Source organism: Neophocaena asiaeorientalis, unplaced genomic scaffold (genome assembly GCF_003031525.2).
Source record: "Neophocaena asiaeorientalis asiaeorientalis breed wild unplaced genomic scaffold, Neophocaena_asiaeorientalis_V1.1 scaffold152, whole genome shotgun sequence".
NCBI classification, from domain to species: Eukaryota; Metazoa; Chordata; class Mammalia; order Artiodactyla; family Phocoenidae; genus Neophocaena; species Neophocaena asiaeorientalis.
The window spans coordinates 10,568,546-10,590,700 of NW_020185338.1; the positions used below are offsets into that span (position 1 = coordinate 10,568,546).

The window sequence follows — 22,155 nt, forward strand, 5'->3', positions numbered from 1 at the left end:
TTTTCATGCGATTTTTCTTGGGGGGGGTGATTAAAAATCCTTACTAGCTTCTTATCTCACTCAGAAAACAAACAAATAAATATTTATTTATTTTTTACACACACACACACACACAAATACCTTATAATGATCTATAAAGTAAACATGATCTATAACTGCTGTGATGTCATTTCCAACAACTCTTTCTGCTCCAGCTACATTTCTCTTCTTGTTACTTCTTAAACATATTATGCGTGTTCTTCTCCTGTCCCCCCGACTCTGGGTCTTTGCATTTACTCAGAATGCCCCCCACCCAGATACCAGCCTGGCTTAGTTTTTTTTAGATCCTTCAGGTCTTTATCCAAATGTCACCTTCTCAGTGGGGCCTTCTCTGATCATTTCAAATGCAACTTCCGGCATTCCTCCTCCCCCTTCCTTTATTCTTCTCCATTATACTTATCACATACTATGTGTTTTCCTTATTTATTTATTAATTTATTTTTGGTGGCTATTTCCCCTGCTAGAATGTAAGGTCAAGGAGGTCATTTATTATATATCTCCAATGCCTAGAATGGTATTTACATTTAATAGGTGATCAATGAATATTTATTGAAAAAAGAAAGAAGAAAGGAAGGAAGAATAACTAACTAGAACAAAATGCCATCTATCTAGAGGTAAGATTTCTGGTCATCTCAAATCTCTGGACCATGGCCATGAAGCCAGAAATAATTGAAAAAGGTGCTGAGAAGGAAACAGAGCAGTCACCCAGCCCATTAAGGACTCTGTCACAGGAAAGCCCCTCACTGACACCCTCCCTTTAGAGCCTATTTATTCTCAAGTCCACATCCTTCACCCAAAGTTAGCCTTCTAGTTTCCCAGCTCACAAAAAGATTGAAATAACAAAATACAGAGTGACCTGGCAATAAGAAGAGATGATTTCAATCCTCTAACTGGAGTTGAGTAATTACGATAACACACGGGTGTGGGTAAAATTAAGCTAATGCTTGTAAAATGTAAACAAAGAGCTTATGTATCATATAAATACAAAGATTGTGGTTTTGAAAGAAAAACTGGGACACAGTGAGCTCTTCCCAGGAGCAAAAGGGGTGTGGGGAGTTTAGTTAAGATGAAATATTTGAATTTCTGGACTATTGTGGTGGTGCAAAACCTACGCCATATTTACATGTCACTACGTCAAGAGAGTAATATTTATAAGATGCTTTAAAAATCACAAATGCCTGCTCTGTAATTTTAAGAAAAGAATCTGTTTTGAACATTTCCAGAACACCCTAAATGATCTTAAGGATTCATACAAGAATGAAGCAAAGTAAGTAGTGTCTGACATCTAAATGGAATCCTTTAAAATCCAATTTGTAACTTTGAACAAATGGGACCATTTTGCCCATACTTGAAATTTTCTTCAATGATTTTTTAATTGCAGGAATGAAGGGCTAAAGAGTAATGAAGCACACTGGCCAGCTTCAGTGAAAATGGAAACAGGGTCAGTGTGGAGGAGTTGATGCCAGACATGAGGTATTAGACACTTGTAAGATCTGTTTTTAAACTATTGGCTTGAAGAATAGCCACATTCAGTGAACTTCTGTGTGAAAAGCCTATTCAAAGGACAGGCTAAGTGTGAGGCATAAAAAAGTAACCATACTAATGTATTCAGGAGAAAATATATCACATTCAACGATCAAGACATTTTTTTGTTGTTTAAATATGTGTTTAAGCATTCTTTGTAGTAAAATTAAAATGTTTATAATAAAAAGAATTATAGGTGATACCAAATGTATACTTACAGTTACACAAAAATGCCAAATTATGCCAAAACAGAATTTCTTTGGAGGTCAAGAAACCTCCAAAGATTTTCATTGAAAAATCTGAGAAGAATTATAGACTCTCTCAGCAATGCCCTAATGTTCTTGTATACAAATTTTTACATTATCACAGATTCCCAGGAGGCCAACCACAGACCCCTAGGAAGCCCATGAACCTCTGGTTAATAAATCTTTTTTTTTTTAATTTTTATTGGAGTATGGCTAATGATGCGTTAGCCTCCACTGCACAACAAAATGAATCAGCCATACACATACAGACATCCCCTCCCTTTTGGACCTCCCTCCCATTTAGGTTACCACAGTGCATCAGGTAGAGTTCTCTATGCTATACAGTATGTTCCCATCAGTTGTCTATCTTATACATAGTATCAATAATGCATATATGTCAACCCCAGTCTCCCAGTTCCTCCCACCCCACCCCTTTCCCCTTTGGTATCCGTACATTTGTTCTCTACGTCTGTGTCTCCATTTCTGCTTTGCAAATAAGATCATCTATACCATTTTTCTAGATTCCACATATATGTGTTATTATATGATATTTGCTTTTCTCTTTCTGACTTAGTTCACTCTGTATGACACTCTCTAGGTCCATCCACGTCTCTACAAATGACCCAATTTCGTTCCTTTTGATGGCTGAGTAATATTCCATTGTATATATGTACCACATCTTCTTTATCCATTTTTCTGTTGATGGATATTTAGGTTGCTTCCATGTCCTGGCTATTGTAAATAGTGCTGCTATGAACATTGGTGTGCATGTGTTTTTTTGAATTATGGTTTTCTCTGGGAATAAATCTTAACCTGAAGGGTAAAAAGCATACCTTGTACAACCAAGAAACATTAAAATAATCAAATAGATCATTTTAATTTCTCAGCTCTGGAGGGGGAAAAGCTATTTCAATTAATTGACTGATAAATTCAGGTAAAGTTCACTCATTTAACAACACATTTTAAGTAGTGTGAATTTGTTTTCTATGTCTACTACTTTATCAGAGCTGATATACGAAGACAGACTTAGACCCAGGGGCAGGTGACATAACCAGCCATTCTGGACCCAGGTCTCTGAGAACAGGACTGAATTGGCTTGGCCTCTGCAGAGCTGGTCTGATCACGGAGCTCTTACACACAGCACTGCCTCCCAAACTACTTCTTCACTCGCCTCCTTCAGTGCCTGCCATTCCGTGCATCAAGGCACTTCTGTGGATCAAGTGACGGGGATATTCAAATACAGAGATGCATTAACCTGAAGGTACAAGGAAATAACTCCGGGAAGGTATATAAGAAGCCACATGAAAATCAAATACGTGATGGAAAAGAATTTAAAATTTTAGTAATTTTTTGGAAGTTAAATTTAAAAAATAAACCAAAGACTTCGAAGGAATGTCCTGCTTGCCCTGGATTCCTTCTGAGTGTCCCAGCTATCCCAGGGGCCCTGCTCCACTTCCTCTTGCTGAGGAGCCCTACATTTGGGAAGTTTAGAAAGCACTGGGGTAGTTAATTTCTTGGGGGTGGCAGTTCAAAGGATCTTCATCAACAGGTCTTTAGTAATATGAACAAACAATGAGAGATGTGGATGTCACTTCAGTATCTAAAGATGTAGTGTCCCAGATAGCCAGGAAAAATACGAAACAAAGCAGAATTCCATCCGTCTTAACAGGGCAATAAAACTAAAGGACTTGGAAAAAGAATTATAAAAGGGTGCAAAGAACCCAATGGGATAACATTAGAGTGCCTCTGGAGACATTCATTCATGCGTTTGTTCATCTATTAAACAAATACTAACTGACTATCGATTATATACCAGGCCTTTTCTGGACACTGGGGATACATAACTGAACAAAACAGACAAACAATAACAACAACAACAGACAAAACAAAAACCTTGCCCTTGTGGAGATTATATTCTTGTGCAGAAAGACATAAACAAGAAACATAAAAACAAGCAAATTACTTAGATACTGGAAGGTGACAAGTGCTATGGATTAAAAAATGTTTTAAAGCAGGAGTGTTAAATTTTAAATGGAGTGATTAGGAAAGCCTTATTGAGAAGGTACCATCTGAACAGAAACTTGAAGGAGGTGCAGCGATTAACCGTGGGGATGTCTGGGAAAATAATGTTTGAGACGCAGGGAAGGACCAAATGTGTAAATCCTGACAAATGTGAGGAACAACAAGGAGGCCAATGGAGTGGAAGCTGGATTACGAATGAAAGTAATAAGAAATAAAATTGGAAGAGTAAAGAAGGTCTGAATCACAGAGGGCTTTTTGGGCCAAAACTGTAAGGACTTTGGTTTTTATCTTGAGATAACTAGGAACCCTGTTAGAAGTTCCTGAGTAGAGGAGGGACGTGACCTGACCTACATTTTAAAAGCTCTTTGGCTGCTGTGTGAACAGACTGTGGAGGGCAGGGGTGGAAGACGGGACAGGTTCGGAGGCTCCTACAGTAAGCAAGAAGGGAAGACACTTTCAGTATCTTAAGAGAGCCAAAGAAACACAAAATCAACTGAAGCAGTGAAGGAAGCTAGCTACCTAACTATGTGGGGATTGCAGATTTTGAGGGGGTATTGAGAGACCAACCCATTTTAAGTTATTGTCTCCCAGTTACGGTGACAATAAACAAGGCTAAGAATGTCCCCATATGTCCTACGGGCCTCTGGACTTTATGTTCTATTAGTAATTTATCCTCCAAATTGGGACACCTTTGAGAATGAAAGGAATGCTATTAATTACACCTGGACAACAGGTACATGAGAAGGTTCCTTTCAGATAGGGCAACCCTAATTACAAGGAACTTAGGAAGCCTGTGGATGGTTCCTTAAAAACCAGAGTTCGTTAGAGGAGGAAGACCAACTTGCTTACTGAATAGACATCTTTTAGCCTGGGAAATTTTACAATTAAGAATAGAAGTGAGAGGCTAACTCAGATCCACAGTATCAATATGTTTGTGTTGAGTTTAAGAATAGTCAATACATATTTGGTATGTTCGGTCTTTGTCTTATTTAAACTTGGGCTGTTGGAATATCTAATAGATTGCCCTTGCAACTCCAATTTAAAATGAATGATTGAGTAATTTTTTCAACCTTTAAGTAGAAAAGAAAATTATTTTTTACTGCATTTACTTGTAAATGTCTACCGTGAGCCAGTAACTGTTCTAAGCAATTCATACACTTTGTAGGGGCAAAATCGTGCTTCAGTGGAAAACTATGCATTGATTTAGAGCACCTTCTTCCAAGACTGAGTCTGATTCAACAAGAGCTACTTTACAGCTCTGTAGGTTGTAGATGACTGACAACAAGGCAAAACAAGTTTGTCTGCGGACACACAAATTCTGTCCTCTGAGAGCTTCAGTTGACTCTGCCCACTCTTCCCCACACGAAAGAAGTTAGTTTTGCCTCCATCAGCATGTTCACTTCGGTATTCCACATCTATAGAAGTGCTGATTTTGTGGGCTCTCCTTTAAGCTGATTGCAACATCTTACCAGTTTTCTCCTTGTTGTGGGTTGACTAGTGTCCCCGTAAAACTCATGTCCACCTGGAACCTGAGTATGTGACCTTATTTGGAAATAGGGTGTTTGTAGATATAATTAGTTAAGCTGAGGTCATCCTGGAGTAGGGTGATCCCTAAACCCAATGACTGGGATTGTGATAAGATGAGGAAAGGACACACAGAGACAAAGACACACAGAGAGAAGGCCACATCAATAAAGAGACAGAGATTGGCATCCTGCAGCTACAAGCCAAGGAACACCAAGGATTCCCATGGCCATCAGAAGCTGGAAAAGGCAGGAAGGATTCTTCCCTAGGGCTTTCAGAGGAACATAGCCGTGTTAACAACTTGATTTCTTACTTAGCTTCCAGAACCATGAGACAATACATCTCTGTTATGGTAAGCTCCTCAGTTTGTGATACTCTGTTACGGCAGTCTTAGGAAACTAATACGCTGCAATGAGTTAAGTACAATCTTTAATGTGTTCAATTTATAGCTGTAGGAGAGTCATAATTTTACCTGCCTTTGAAAATTATCTTTAACAGTGTTAGGTCATTCACACCTCCCAGCAATCCAATGAGGCAGGTACTACTTTTATCCTTATTTTATAGATGAAGAAACGGAGGCACAGAACAATCAGGCAATGTTCCTGATGGGGTTTAGGACAGGCTACCCCAAAATACAGAACTTTGGCATATTGAGCATTTTAAGGAATTTGAGAACGAGCATATGCAGGGAGGACTTTCTGACCTTCCCCCAAAGCAGGTCACAACACCCCCTGTGAGAGGTGTCCTCCCTATACCCAGAGGGAAGGACCATCCCTATCTCTAAAGACAGAGGGAAGTCAAGAGGAATCTGAGTGAACAGACTTTGCTATTTGCCCCTTTATTACACTTAGCTCACACCCTTTTTTGTCTTGTCATATTGTTCCATGGCTCACCATGCTTCATCAAAACTAGCACAAAGACGCTCAGGTATAATAGCTTCTTGGGGTCTTCATTTCCTTATGAAAGCTCTGTGTCATGTCATGTAAAACTTATATTAAATAAATTTGTATGCTTTTCCTTTGTTAATCTGTTACTGTTACAGAGGCCCCAGCCGAGAACTTAGAAGGGTAGGGGGAAATTTTTTTCTCGCCTACATTCTCAAAAGCATACCTAGGAAACAGTACAGCAAGCCATTCAACCCAGATGACCTCACTCCAGAGAGCACGCTCTTAACCACTTTATTCTCCTGCCCCGTAAAGAGCACTGGGATATCTAAAAACTTAGGATTCCCGGTACTTATAAGATTTAATTTAATAGACTTTCTAGAATTTTCCAAGTATTTGGAAAGTTTTGTCAAATATTCACATGCTTTAAAAGAAAATATATTACATTTGTATTCATTTAAACTACTTATTATTTTATTAAAGTACTTATTAAGATATTATTAAATTATAAACTCTTCCTTAGAGTAATTGTTACAATTAGATTTACAAATAAAATAATAAATATATGGAAAACTCAAAAAAAAAAAAACCCTAGGTCTTACATTTATTACTTTAATGAGTCAAATATTTGTTTTTAAAACCAGTTACCCTGAAAAGCCTTCTTTGGACACAAAAGCTGCCCCCACTGACATCAGAATTCACTTTGACCCGTATTGTATTATGAAGAAAGTATGTAGTACATATTCTGTTGTCCATCAATATCTTTGTCCCAAGTGAATTAATCAAACCCTTCAGCATTTAAGTTAGAATTCTCCAAAGTTCTTCAAACGAGCAGTTCCATCTCCTGGAACAATGCTTCCTCACCCTCCATGAAACGCTTATACCCAAATTCTACTGGTTCAGGATACAGCTCAAAGCCTTTTTTGAACTCCAGTCAAAGTTAGCCGCCCCCCCCACCGCCCATTTCCACCAAGTATACTCTCAGCACACTTACACAATTCTAATTACATGTTTATGGGATTATTGGATTAATATTCAGCTTCCACACTAGACTGTGAGATCCCTGAGGACAGGGACATGTTGGCATCATTCTCCACCAAATCCAGAGCTTAGCACAGTGTCTGGAATATAGCCAGTGCTTAATAAACATTTGCAGAATGAAAGAAGTGATGAGCCATGTGGAGGGCATATGGCCCCTCTTTGGTGGGAAATTCCCCATTGTGTGTAATATTAGAAGGACACTATTCTGCATCTCCCACTGCTGACACCAAAAATGATAAAGGGAGACCTCTTTCCTCTTCCTACCCCCAGCAGCTAGGACACAGCAGGTAACCTGCACCAGATAATCAGTTGCTCTCACATAGGACATCATTCTCTGGCTGGTGATTCAAAGAGGCAGGGACAATTGAGAAATTAGTTATGGCAGCACACAGATAGTCCAGCAGCTATACAACTGGGTGCCCAGCACCACAGATGTTCTGTGGCTGTGATCACGGTATTGTCCATGGAGTTGTTCCAACCAGATGGTTGGCGGTGGTTCCAACTTCCTGCCTGCTGTGGGCCTTGGCCTATTTTCAAAGCCTGGTTCTACAATGATTCTGTAAATTATATGTAATTCTTTCAAAACATTTCTTTTCTCCTTAAGCTAGACACAGCGGGTTTTCTGTTACTTACCAATGAAAACCTTGACTGATATACACACACACATACTCACACAGAATAACAGAGAATAAATCACAGAGCCTGGAAGTGTGAAGTGAAGCTGCTTTTATAAGACACAGAGTTTTGGTCCATGTTTGGACAGGATATGGGTGCTGAAGCAGAGGGCTTCTCTTTAGGTTGAAGCCAAATGTTATTCAGGTTATGACTGCTAATTGTAACTGAAGTAATTGTGAAATGTAGAATTAATCCACATTTCCCTAAGTGTAAAACAGGTGTGATTTGGAGATACTTGAGATTATTTTAGGTGGAATGCCCACATGGCTTTAAATAATATTGAATCACACAGTGAGAAAGTGATTCCCTTTTCCATTGTCCTTCAGTCTATCTGACACCACCAAGGATTGGTGGATTGATATCTCTTTGATATTTCTTGAACACTTATTAAACTTCCTTTATAACAAAGAGAAGGCAGCCTCAGGCTCAGAACATTCAAAGACAATAGTCTCAAGCTAGAATAGAACTACATTTATGTTTTAATTGTATTTAGTTTTCTAGTTACCCCCTATTTAGAGCAAGGCATGCTAATTTTCCATTTATAGTCACAATATAAGCCTTCTAAACAGATTTCTTTTAGTTGAAGAAGTGAGTCAACCTAAAAATATTGAGTAAATAATAGCACGGGTAGAACACAGAGAAGGCAAAAATCCTGAAGATGGTGAGTTACCATCTTCAGTATAGAAGACACCAGGGCAGGCCATCAATTAGAGACACAGATACAGAATGCAAATGACTAAAAACTGAAGCAAAATCCAGAACCCAAAAACAATAGCTACAACTCTTTCAGAAACATTTCTGAAGGCACACAAGTGCGTGATGGACAAACCACTACTTCACTGAAGCCCTAGACTCTGGAAGGTGGGGGATGGAGGGGGTGGAGGCAATGATTGTCACCATCATAAAACTAAAAGCAGGTGGGTTAAAAGGACAAGGCAAGGTAAGGCAGCACTTTCTTGAGGAAGAATCCACAGAAATCCAGAACAGCCGTCTAACCTCATCTACCTCCTCATTCAGAGAAGGGATGGTCTCTTATACATAGAAGTAGCAAATGGCAACTCTCTGAATGAGAGTGATGGGTCAATCTTGTTATCCTTGGTGTTAAGGTAATATGATCTATAATTATACATGAAAACTTAAATTTTATTCTTCTTGCTTCATTAACGTTCCCTTAAATCAGTACTTCTCAATTGGAAGGAGCAATTTTTTCAGGCTACCTGTGTATCAAAGATTCTAGAATGTTCCACCAGGGAGTAGGGATACCAGCTCTCCCTCACTTCTCACCTAGTTAGAACCACTGTTATAAAGAGTATATCATGCCCATTTTGGGGGGGGGGAAGTGGAAGAAAAGATTCAGAACCACTGTTTCAGTGGGAGCCATAAACAGTATAACTCCCACCCAGCCCATGTGACAGGTGTCTGGGTGGTGAAGAAAGATGCAATCTCTTTACCTTTCAGCACCATACTATGTGGACAGAAGGTAAGGGTTAGGGAAAATTGCACCATAGTAATTTGTAAAATGGCTAGGCAATGGTTAAACAGCATCTGTATTTGGAATAGGGGTTACCACTCAGAACAGGTTTTTAATGACAAGGATCTGGTTTGCTCCAGCAGGGAAGGCCTTTTACGATAGATGTAGTCTTTCTTTTCCTCCCTCTGTCCCAATCCTCCCTCCCAATTTCTTCTTTCCCTCCTTCTTTCTTTCCTTGTTTTATTTTCCTCTTACCCTCCCATTTTCTGAGTTACTGCATATTTCTAGGGACAATAGCCCCCAAGGTTATCTGTGGCTTATTGGACATCACTAGCTTTCAAACTTTTCTCTCCAAAGCCTCACGACCATACTGGGGAAGAGCTGGCAGGGTGAGACCCATTTTCCTCTGAAAGCAGGGGGCTCAGCGTGCAGCTCTGCAGTATTTCACATCCTGGCAGTACCGCTTACAAGTTGTGTGACATTGAGCAAATAGCTTCATTTCTGTCGTGCCTCAGTTTTCTCATCTATAAAATGAGAGTAATAAAATCGTCTACTAGATTGGATATTTTGAGGATTCAATGGTATAAATTACTGAGAACAGGAATAAGCACGGTATGATTGTTAGCTTTACATATTTGACTTCTCTCATAAGTTTTCCTTTCACAGAAGAGTTCTACTGCCCCCAAAAGATTTGAAAATCATTCTGCTACTTTTGCCCAGGGCTGTGGTCATTGTTCAAATTAGCATGCTCTTTAACCTATACTTTTCATCAATTTTCTCTTCTCTATCTCAGGATAACTTCATTCTTCAGAATAGCTCCCCTCCTGCCCTCCCTCTCCCCACCTTCCCACTGTTTTCAAGGTCAGATTCTCCCCACTACTGTCTTTATCCAGTGATTCAGTGGATTCCCTCAGACTATTCTCATTGCATCACAGGCATCAGAAAGAACCCAATGGAACCCTCCCTTTTACCCTGAAGGAAACTTGGGTCCTGCCACATAAATTATCTCACCTAATTTCACAGTTAGTGAGAGAGGGAGGAAGAGATGTGTATCCTGACTCTGATTTCATTGCTCTTTCTCTGACACTACTTGTCTCATCCCTTGGTGGAACTATACACAGAATGATTCCAGTTCCTCTTCCACTGCCAGAGCCACATTTCTCTTCAATGACTCTTGAAGTTCTGCTCTCTTTAAAGAAGTCTCTGAAGTCGTGATGTCTCTGGCCTCCTTTCTCCCCCCACACAGCGGACAATCTGAGACCAGCATATTTGTTTGTTCTTTCATTCACCTAACAAGCTTTTTTTTGAGCATCAGAGTAGTTCCAGAGTTGAAAGACAGGGTCCCTGTGTTAGAGAAGCTCACGTCCTGCTTAGACAGGCACTCAAAGAAATATCAAGTTACGGAAAAGCTGTGTGTAAGGGCTAGGACACGGTGAATGCACAGAATGTTGTGGAGAAGGTAGCTCACCCAGCCTAGGGGTCATGGGCCAGGAGACGCTTCCTGAAGGAGTTGACACCTAATCTGGACCTTGGAGTAAGCATTAGCCAGATGAAGAAAAGGGAAAAGTCGCTTTAGGCAGAGGGAAGAGAATGTGGAAGGGAAGGCCTAGGCAGTTAGTTGTGAGAGCAAAGAACTTTGGGGAAAGTGCCAGAAATTCTGTTCAGTGGGAGTGAAAAGTGTGACAGAGTAGGAGCCATGAGGTTTGAAAGACTGGGCTACGTCTTAAAGGATCTTGTAGGTTGTACAAAAGAGTTTTATCATGGGAGACATGGGGAGCCAATGCAGGGGTTTAATCAAGAGGATAAGAACGTATTTTATTCTGTAGTGGCAGCATGGAGATCTTCGTTGCTGCACGCAGGCTTTCTCTAGTTGTGGCAAGCGGGGGCTGCTCTTCGTTCTGGTGCGCGGGCTTCTCACTGCGGTGGCGTCTCTTGTTGCGGAGCACGGGCTCTAAGCATGCGGGCTTCAGTAGCTGTGGCTCGCAGGCTCTAGAGCGCAGGCTCAGTAGCTGTGGTGCACAGGCTTAGTTGCTCCACCGCATGTGGGATCTTCCCAGACCAGGGCTCGAACCCGCGTCCCCTGTATTGGCAGGCGGATTCCTAACCACTGCACCACCAGGGAAGCCCGAGAATGAATGTTATTCACTGGATGTTATTACACTAATTGACCCAGGTGAGATAAGAAACTGAGATATCGCGGCATAGAAATACACACCCGTGTCCAAAACGTTCATAACCCACTGTTGAATGTCCCTATGAGCTGAATTCTTGAGGAAATCTTAAATACAACTTCACCATTGCTTTTCACTTACCTACATTTTCTTTAATAACCTGAGCTTTTGTACCTTAACTGGGTTTAACCAGTTAAGTAAACAGTAAAACCAGATTGTCTTACTATTCTTTCCTACTGTTCTATTTCTAATCACCCAAGAAAGCCTTCTTCCCTTGTTTACAATTATCCTTTTAATTGTTGATTTCAACATCTGTTAAGGAACAGATGTACACAAAACTCATTTAACATCAAGTTTCTAATCTGGTAACATTTAACACGCAGATAAAAATGTACTTTATGAAATTTCATCTCTTTATACCTCTACCATGCCAAACCCAAAGGAGGTTTTTGGATGCACTACATCAGTGGGTATCTCACATTTGAGTAAATACCTCAGATACTTCATACAAAGTGAATTCCAGACAAAGTATAAAGGATATTCAGTTGACCGTCCATCTGGGCAGGTTTCATATCTGCAGATTCAACCAACACTGGATTGAAAATATTTGGGGGAACAAAATTCCAGAAGGTTCCAAAAAGCATAACCTGGATTTGCCACACACTGGCAACTATTTACATAGCATTTACATTGTATTAGGTATTATAAGTCATTTAGAGATGATCTAAAGTATACAGGAGGATGTGCATAGGTGATATGCAAATGCTATACTTGAGCATCCTCTGATTTGAGTGTACACAGGGGTCCTGGAACCAATCCCCCATGTATACCGAGGGACGACTGTGTTTTTAAAAGAGCCCTGATTAAATTTCTGTCAACTGTTTGATGAACCAAGAGACCTGCTAAGATAATTTCCCATCTAGAAAGATTAAAAGTTGAAACCCCCCCTTTTTTTTTTTGCAATTTTCATCACCCAAAACAAGATCAAAAGGATCCGTTTTTAAGTTGCTATTAATCTTATTTACATCTTAAGTAAAATTAAGATTCAGCCAGGGCTGGGAGTAGGCAAAGTGCAGAACAGCAGCTCTTTAGAAAGAACAACTCTCACTTTTCATCTTGTACAAAAATTTCGTTAACTTTTTCTGTGTTATGAGTAACTCGAGCGTCAGCAATCCCACGTTTGGTCGATGGAGTTTTTACTCATTGCGCGCGCGCGCGCGCGCACACACACACACACACACACACGCACACACACAACCCTCTCAAGCTCTTTTTGTGCACTTCCATCCACCTTTTCCAGCCCTGAGTCCTCCCCTCTCCTCTCCCAGGTACTCACAGGGTCTGCGTACTGGGCGGTAAGCTGGGGATGCGGTGGATACCCTTGCAGGTGACTCTGAAGTCGTCCTCCTGGTGGCATTTGCAGGGCGGAGAAGGACACCCTTTCCCCCTCAGGCTCCTGGGCAGGACAAGAAGCAGCGCCAGCTGCAGCAGGGGCGTCGGTTTCATTGTCCTCGGGGCTCCGATGCTATGTCTTCATCCTCCACTATCGCCTCATTCTCAGCCCTCTGCGCCTCGGGTTCCCTCAGGCTGAAGGAGGGCAGGAGGGGTGGGAGGAAGGAGAAATCGATGGGGTCGTGACTTCAGCACCAAAGAGGAGGCTGGAGAGGCGAAAGAAGAGGCTCTCAAGTGCTCCGTTTCCCTAGGCAACCCTCCACCCAAACAAGCTTACGTACTTCACTTTCCTTGCCCCATGCCACTCCCGTCTGTTGCCTGACAATCAGCGCCGGTCCAGGCTGTCCCCTCTGCTCTCCAACCTGCCTCACGCACCCCTCCCATTACTTCCCTCCAAAACCTAGTTTACACGCCCCCTCCTTTCCTTGGCTCTAAACCCAACGGGTCACCTCTTCCCATGGGTGGGTAGCCTTTCGAAAGCGCTGCCTGTCGGGATCCATCCGCACGCACCCCCTATCCAGAGAAAGTTGCAGCGGAAAGGACCGTCCCGGGACGGACGCCGGTGCCGCAAAACTTCAGCTCCTCCTGGCCTAGGACGCCTCTGCTGAGGGTCGGAGGCGGGCACACGTGGCTTGCCAGCCCGAGGTGCGGCCGAGGCCGGGGCGCGACACCCACGGCGGGATCCTCACGGCTCCCCAACTTCAGCGCAAACCTTGACCTCTGGCGGCGCGCAGCCATTAGCGCAGAAATCGCCGCGGGGAGCCGTCTGGCGGCGTTCGGCGGCGTTCGGCGGCGTCCGGCTCTCACTGGCGCGCGCGGACTCGGCGAGGCACGCCAGGAACTGGGCTCTGGCGCCACCTGCCGGGAGAACAGGGAACGGCAGAAACTGTTCGAGTGCCTTGAATGGAACTCTTGAATCGAGCTTTGCTCTATGTAGTTGAAGTCGACCTGTAAATTCTGGTCTGGCCAGGAATATTATCGAGCCATATATCCCCCCAGAAGGTGGGAAGAAGAATACTTAAGGGGCACACTATTGTCTACGCATCATCCTTCACACAGTAGCCAAGAAGATAATTTTAAATAAATATCAGATTGTGCCAATTTCGCTCTCAAAACCTTTCAATTGCTTACTAATTCTTCTTGGGTAAAAGGAGCATATAGCATCATATAGCATCTTTTCACATGCTATATGGTTCCATTTTTATGAACTTCTGGGACGGCGGGGGGAAGTTATGGTGAAGGAAATCAGAATAATGGTTAGGGGAGATTGACTGGAAAAGGACAGCAGAGAACTCATGGCAGTTATATTGATAGAAATGTTCTACATCTTGATTAGACTGGACATAAGTGGATGTATACATTTGCCAAAATCCATCAAACTGTGCACTTTAAATATGTGTATTTCAATTTTTTTAGTGGCTTTGTTCCTAATCCCCCCAAACTGGAAATCACCCAAATGTTCTTCCACTAGGTAATAGATAACAAAGAGTGATACATCCATACAATGGAATACTATTCCACAATAAAAAGAAGAAATAAAAAAAATTTAAAGAAAATTAAATATAAATTCTTTATACTAACCAATGAAATCCTACTATGGGTGCCTGTAAACTTTTCCTGTGAAGAAATTTTCCTGTGAAGAACCTAGATGTTTTAGGCTTTGTGGGCCACATAGGATCTTTGTCACATCTTCTCCTCCTTCTTCTTTTTCATACAACCCTCTAAAAATGTAAAAGCCATTCTTAGCTTGTAGGCTGTACTGGAACAGGACTCGGGCAGGATTTGACCTAGAAGACAAGTTTGCTGATTCCTGTTTTTCAAGATCCAGCCCTTACCATCACTTTGCTGGACCTGGAAAGAGAAAGTTTACTATCACCCTTGGGCCTCTGCTATTGTTGAACTCTATGCCTGGAACAATTTGTGCCCAGATTGTCACATCATTCAAGTTGTTGTTTAAGTATCATAAGTTTTTCTGGAAAAACCTTTCTCAAGTAACGATCCCCCCAACATATTACCTCACCAAAGCACTTATCTCTGGTTATTATTATTAATTAGTTTACTCATTTATTGCCTGTCTCTTGCTGCTCTCCCATCCCCATCAAAATATAAGCTCCATGAAAGCAGGAACCTTGCTTGTTTTTTTTTTTTTTTTGCCACTGTATCCCTAACACCAAGAACAGTGCCTAGCTCAGAGTTAGGAAATAATAAATGTTAAATGAATGAATAGGCAATGGCTATATTAGCTATCTGTTGCAGCATAATCAATAACCCCAAAATGTTAAATATTGGCTTAAAACAACATTTACTATCTGAGAGTTTCTGTGGTGCAATTTGGGAGAGGTCTAACTGGATGCTCTGGCTTAAGGTCTACCATGAGGTTGCAAACAAAATGACGGCTAGGGCTGCAGTTATCTGATAGCTTGGCTGTAATATCAGGAAATTCACTTATTAGTTCTAGAAGCTGTTTCATAGATTCCATCCAATTATCCGCATAGATGAGTTGTATTGTCTGAGTATAGATCGTTTACTTCTTTTCCAATCTGAATGCTTCTCATTTCTTTTTCTTATTGGACTGCACAGGCTAGAAACTCCAGTACAATTTTGAGTAGAAAGATTAAGGGCAGTTATCATCTTGTTTCTAATCATATGGGGGAAATCATTCTTTCATCATGAAATATGATGTTAAGTATACAGTTTCCATAAATGCTTTTTATCAGGTTGAGAAATTCTCCTTCTATTCTCCTTTTCTTAGAGTTTTTAATCAGGAACAGGTATTAGATTTTGCCAAATGGTTTTTCTGCATCTGTTAAGATGAGTCAGCATTTTTCTTTTTTAGTCTGTTGATGTGGTGAATAAAAGTGATGGATTTTTGAATGTTAAACCCATTTTGCATTCCAGGGATAAACCCCACTTGATCATGACATATTAAGTTTTTAATTTATTTTATGATTAAATTTTCTAAAATTTGGTTATGGGTTTTGTATAGATGTTAACTGTCATTTTCTTTTTTGTAATGTTTTTGTTAAGTTTTTGTATAAGGCTAATTCTGCCATCATAGAATAAGTTAGAAAATATTCCCTCCTCTTCAAATTTGTGTAAGTTTGTGTAGAATCGATATTACTTCTTTCTTAGTTATGTGGTAGAATTCACCAGTGAAGCTATCCGGACATTTTTACTTGTTGGAAGGTTTTTAACTTCAAATTAAATTTCTAAAAATAGATGGTAGGGCTATTCAGTGTATCTAATTCTTCCTGAGACAGCTTTAACAGTTTGTGTCTTACTATGAATTTGTCCATTTTATCTAAAGTTTTGAACTTATTGTCATAAATGTGTTCATAATATTCTCTTATCCTCTTCATATTTGTATAATCTGTTCTAATGTCAGCACTCTCATACCTGATACTGGTATTTGTGTCTTCACTCTTCCTTTCCTGATAAGTACCTCTAGAGGTTTATCAATTTTATAAATATTCTCAAAGAAGCAACTTTTTGTTTCATAGATTCTCTATTGTTTTTCTATGTTCTATTTCATTGATACCTGCTCAGATCTTTATTATCTCCTTTCTTTTGCATCTGTTGGGTTTAATTTGCCCTTCTTTTCTTAGTTTCTTATGGTGAAGACTGAGGTCATTGATTTGAGAACTTTTTAAAAGATAGTATTGTATAGTGCTATAGATTTTCCCTCTAAGTACTGCTTTAGAGACATCTCTTAGGTTTTGATATCTTGTAATTCTATTTTCATTCAGCTGACAATACTTTCTAATTTTCTTCTTTGATTGCTGGGTCATTTAGTAGTGTGTTATTTAGTTTCCAAATATTTGGGGATTTTCCACATATTGTTCTGTTATTGATTTCTAAATTTATTCCACTGTAGAGAGAGAACATAGTTTGTACGACTTGAGAACTTTTAAATTTAGTGAGACTCAGAATAAAGTCTATTTTGACAAATGTTCAGTGTGTATTTGAAAAAAATGTATATTCTGAATGTGTTCTACAAATGACAACAGATCAAGTTGTTGATAGTGTTGTTCAAATCATCCATATTTTTGCTGATTTTTCTATCTACTTGTTATGTCAATTATTGAGACATGGGTACTAAAATTTTCTTACTATAATTGGGGATTTGTCTTTTTTTCCATTGTATTTCTATCAGTTTTTGATTCATATGTTTTGAAGTTCTACTATTAAATATACAACTATTTAGAACTCTTGTATTTTCTTGGTGAATTGATGCCTTTATCATTATTAAATGTACTTTTTTTAAAACATCTTTATTGGGGTATAATTGCTTTACAATGGTGTTTTAGTTTCTGCTTTATAACAAAGTGAATCAGTTATACATATACATATGTTCCCATATGTCTTCCCTCTTGCGTCTCCCTCCCTCCCACACTCCCTATCCCACCCCTCCAGGCTGTCACAAAGCACCGAGCTAATATCCCTGTGCCATGCGGCTGCTTCCCACTAGCTATCTACCTTACTACGTTTGTTAGTGTGTATCGAAGCTCACTCCTCCGCGGTGTCGAAGCTCCCCCCTCCGCCTCCCGCAGTCTCCGTCCGCGAAGGGGCTTCCTAGTGTGGGGAAACTTTTCCTCCTTCACAGCTCCCTCCCACTGGTGCAGGTGCCGTCCTTATGCTTTTGTCTGTTTTTTCTTTTGCCCTACCCAGGTACGTGGGGAGTTTCTTGCCTTTTGGGAGGTCTGAGATCTTCTACCAGCCTTCAGTAGGTGTTCTGTAGGAGTTGTTCCACGTGTAGCTGTATTTCTGGTGTATCCGTGGGGAGGAAGGCGATCTCCGCATCTTACTCTTCCGCCATCTTCAAGCCACCCCTAAATGTACTTTTTTATCTCTTGTGATGTCCTTTTCTTTTTAATTGACTTTTTAATGTTATAGAGACAATCCAACTTTCTTTTGATTAATGTTACCATGCTAGTCTTTTTCTATACTTTTACTTCAACCTCTTTGCATCCTTATATTTGAAGTGCCATTTCTTATAAATAGCAGATTGAAAGCAGGTTTTGCTTTCAATATTTGCTTTTTATTTGGATTGTGTAGATCATTTACATTTGATGCCATTATTATTACTTTTTTATTTTATTTTTTCTGGTACGCCGGCCTCTCACTGTTGTGGCCTCTCCCATCGCGGAGCACAGGCTCCTGACACGCAGGCCCAGCGGCCATGGCTCACGGGCCCAGCCGCTCCGCGGCATGTAGGATCCTCCCGGACCGGGGCACGAACCCGTGTCCCCTGCCTCGGCAGGCGGACCCTCCAGGGAAGCCCAAGATGCCATTATTGATATTAGGTTTCAGTCTGTAATCTTGCTCCTGGTTTTCTATTCATCCCATCTATTCTTTGATCCCTTTTCCTTTTCTTTTTTTAACCTCTTTGGATTAATTCAGGAGTTTTTATGATTCCATTTCATCTTCTTTGTTGACTCTTAGCTAAAACTGTTTGGTTATTGTAGTGACTGCTTTAGGGTTTATAGTGGATGTCTTTAAGTTATCAGAGTCTACCTGCAGCTGCTATTACACTGCTTTATGTATGGTTTAAGAACCCTATAACGGTGTTACTTCCATTTCTCCTTTCCTGGCCTGTATGCTTCTGTTGCCGTACATTTTACCTATGCATAAGCTATAAACTCTACAGTACGTTCTTATTATCTTTGTTAAGATAACCCCTTATCTTTCAAAGAAATTTAAGTCATAAGAAAAGACTCATTTAGTTATCCTTTTTGGTCTTCATTCCTGAGTGTATGTAGAGCCGTATTTTCTCCTGTCACCCGGCTTTTGCTTGAAAGACTTTAACGTTTCTTGTAGTACAGATCTTCTGGTTATAAATTATGCCAGGTTTTGTGTGTCTGAGAAGTGCTAGTTTTGCCTTTATTTTTAAAGGGTATCATTGCTTAGTACAGAGTCATAGACTGACAGTTTTTTCTTTTCAGTACTTACAAAATATGGCTTCATTGTCTTGTTGCTTGCATCATTTCCAAGGGCAAATCTTCTGTCATTTTTCTTTGTTCTTTTGCAGCATGTTTTTTTCTCCCATAGGACGCTTTTAAGACTTTTGTTATCACTAGTTAAGAGTCATTTTATCATGTACCTTGATGTATTTTTCTTCATCTTTCTTATGCAGTATTTTGAGGGTCTTGGATTTGTGCATTTATGGTTTTCAAATTTTATAATTTGAAAAAATTTCAGGCTTTATTTCTTCATGTATGAATACTTTCTCTATCCCCTTATCTCTCTTTACTCCTTTGGAGATTCCAATTATTACACTTACATTAGGCTGAATGAAGTTGTCCCACAAAGAGCTCATTGATACTTTTTATATCAAAACTTTTCTTTTTCTATTTTTCATTTAGACAGTTTCTTTTGCTATGTTTTCATGTTCAGTATTCTTTTTTTCTTTTTCTGAAAGAGTTAATTTGCCATTAGTCTTACCAGTGTATTTTTCATCTCAGGTGAAGATTTCATATCTAGAAGTTCTATTTGGGCTTTAACGTATTTTCCTTGTCTCTATGTAAATTTCTGAACATCTAAATCACAGTAACTATTTTGATATCTGAATTAGTTTCCCAGGGCTGCTGAAAAAAAAAGAACCACAAACTTGGTGGCTTAAAACAGCAGAAATTAATTCACTCACAGTTCTGGAGGCTGGAAGTCCAAAATCAAGGTGTTGGCAGGGGTGTTCTCTCTCTGAAGGCTCTAGGGAAGGATCCTTCATTGCCTCTTCCAGCTTGTGATAGTTGCCAGCAATCCTTGACTTGCCTCACTTGGCCTGCATTACTCCAATTTCTCTTCTATCATCACAAGATGTTCTCTCTGTGTATCTCTGTGTCCATACTTCTCTTTTCCTATAAGGACACCAGGCATTAGATTAGGGTCCACCCTAATCCACTCTGACCTCAATTTAACTTGAATACCTGCAAAGACTCTATTTCCAAATAAGGTGACATTCACAGGTGCCAGGTGTTAGAACTTCAAGATATCTTTTTGGGATGCATAATTCAACCCCCAGCAGTGTTTGATAATTCTAATATCTTTGTCAGCTCTGGGTCAGTTTAGATTGCTTGATTTTTCTTTTTTTTTAACATCTTTATTGGAGTATAATTGCTTTACAATGGTGTGTTAATTTCTGCTTTATAACAAACTGAATCAGTTATACATATACATATGTTCCCATATCTCTTCCCTCTTGCGTCTCCCTCTCTCCCACCCTCCCTATCGCACCCCTCTAGGTGGTCACAAAGCAACAAGCTGATCTCCCTGTGCTATGCGGCAGCTTCCCACTAGCTATCTGTTTTACGTTTGGTAGTATATATATGTCCATGCCACTCTCTCACTTTGTCACAGCTTACCCTTCCCCCTCCCCATATCCTCAACTCCATTATCTAGTAGGTCTCTGTCTTTATTCCCGTCTTACCCCTAGGTTCTTCATGATCTTTATTTTTTTTTCTTAGATTCCATACTGTGTGTTAGCATACGGTATTTGTTTTTTTCTTTCTGATTTACTTCACTCTATATGACAGACTCTAGGTCCATCCACCACAAGACAAATATCTCAATTTTGTTTCCTTTTATGGCTGCATAATATTCCATTGTATATATGTGCCACATCTTCTTTATCCATTCATCTGTTGATGGACACTTAGGTTGCTTCCGTGTCCTGGCTATTGTAAATAGAGCTGCAATGAATATTTTCATACATGACTCCTTTTGAATTATGGTTTTCTCAGGATACATGCCCAGTAGTGGGATTGCTAGGTCGTATGGTAGTTCTATTTGTAGTTTTTTAAAGAACTTCCATACTGTTCTCCATAGTGGCTGTATCAATTTACATTCACACCAACAGTGCAAGAGTGTTCCTCTTTCTCCACACCCTCTCCAGAATTTACTGTTTCTAGATTTTTTGATGATGGCCATTCTGACCAGTGTGAGATGATCTCTCATTGTACTAAAATGGTTTCAGTTATTCACCACTGAGGACGATGTCGGCTGTGGGTTTGTCATATATGGCCATTATTATGTTGGGGAAAGTTCCATCTATGCCTACTTTCTGCAGGGTTTTTTTTTTTTTTATCATAAATGGGTGTTGAATTTTGTTGAAAGCTTTCTCTGCATCTATTGAGATGATCATATGTTTTTTCTCCTTCAATTTTTTAATATGGTGTATCACGTTGATTGATTTGCATATATTGAAGAATCCTTGAATTCCTGGAGTAAACCCCACTTGATCATGGTGTATGATCCTTTTAATGTGCTGTTGGATTCTGTTTGCTAGTATTTTGTTGAGGATTTTTGCATCTATGTTCATCAGTGATATGGGCCTGTAGTTTTCTTTCTTTGTGACATCTTTGTCAGGTTTTGGTATCAGGGTGATGGTGGCCTCATAGAATGAGTTTGGGAGTGTTCCTCCCTCTGCTATATTTTCGAAGAGTTTGAGGATAGGTGTTAATCTTCTCTAAATGTTTGATAGAATTCGCCTGTGAAGCCATCTGGTCCTGGGCTTTTGTTTGTTGGAAGATTTTTAATCACAGTTTCAATGTCAGTGCTTGTGATTGGTGTGTTCATATTTTCTATTTCTTCCTAGTTAAGTCCTGGCAGGTTGTGCATTTCTAAGAATTTGTCCATTTCTTCCTGGTTGTCCATTTTATTGGCATAGAGCTGCTTGTAGTAATCTCTCATGATCTTTTGTATTTCTGCAGTGTCAGTTGTTACTTCTTTTTCATTTCTAATTCTATTGATTTGAGTCTTCTTCCTTTTTTTCTCGATGAGTCTGGCTAATGGTTTATCAATTTTGTTTATCTTCCCAAAGAACCAGGTTTAGTTTTATTGATCTTTGCTATTGTTTCCTTCATTTCTTTTTCATTATTTCTGATCTGATATTATGATGTATTTCCTTCTGCTAACTTTGGGGTTTTTTTGTTCTTCTTTCTCTAATTGCTTTAGGTTGTTTATTTGAGATGTTTCCTGCTTCTTAAGGTAGGAGTGTATTGCTATAACCTTCCCTCTTAGGACTGCTTTTGCTGCATCCCATAGGTTTTGGGTCGTCGTGTCTCCATTGTCATGTGTTTCCAGGTATTTTTTGATTTCCTCTTAGATTTCTT

At 39.9% G+C, this 22,155-nt stretch overlaps 1 protein-coding gene across 3 annotated transcripts in view; it reads right to left on the reverse strand.

Annotated features, from left to right (window-relative positions):
* Positions 1–13,163, reverse strand: part of TSHR (thyroid stimulating hormone receptor) — a 161,869-nt gene extending 148,706 nt beyond the window's left edge. For 2 of the 3 annotated variants that reach the window (XM_024736321.1, XM_024736323.1), the window contains exon 1: positions 12,933–13,102. In XM_024736321.1, the coding sequence (XP_024592089.1) occupies positions 12,933–13,102 (170 nt within the window). Of the gene's footprint in view, positions 1–12,932 lie in introns of all 3 variants that reach the window. The other variant, XM_024736320.1, reaches the window with a different exon arrangement.
* Between the last annotated feature and the right edge of the window lie 8,992 nt (positions 13,164–22,155).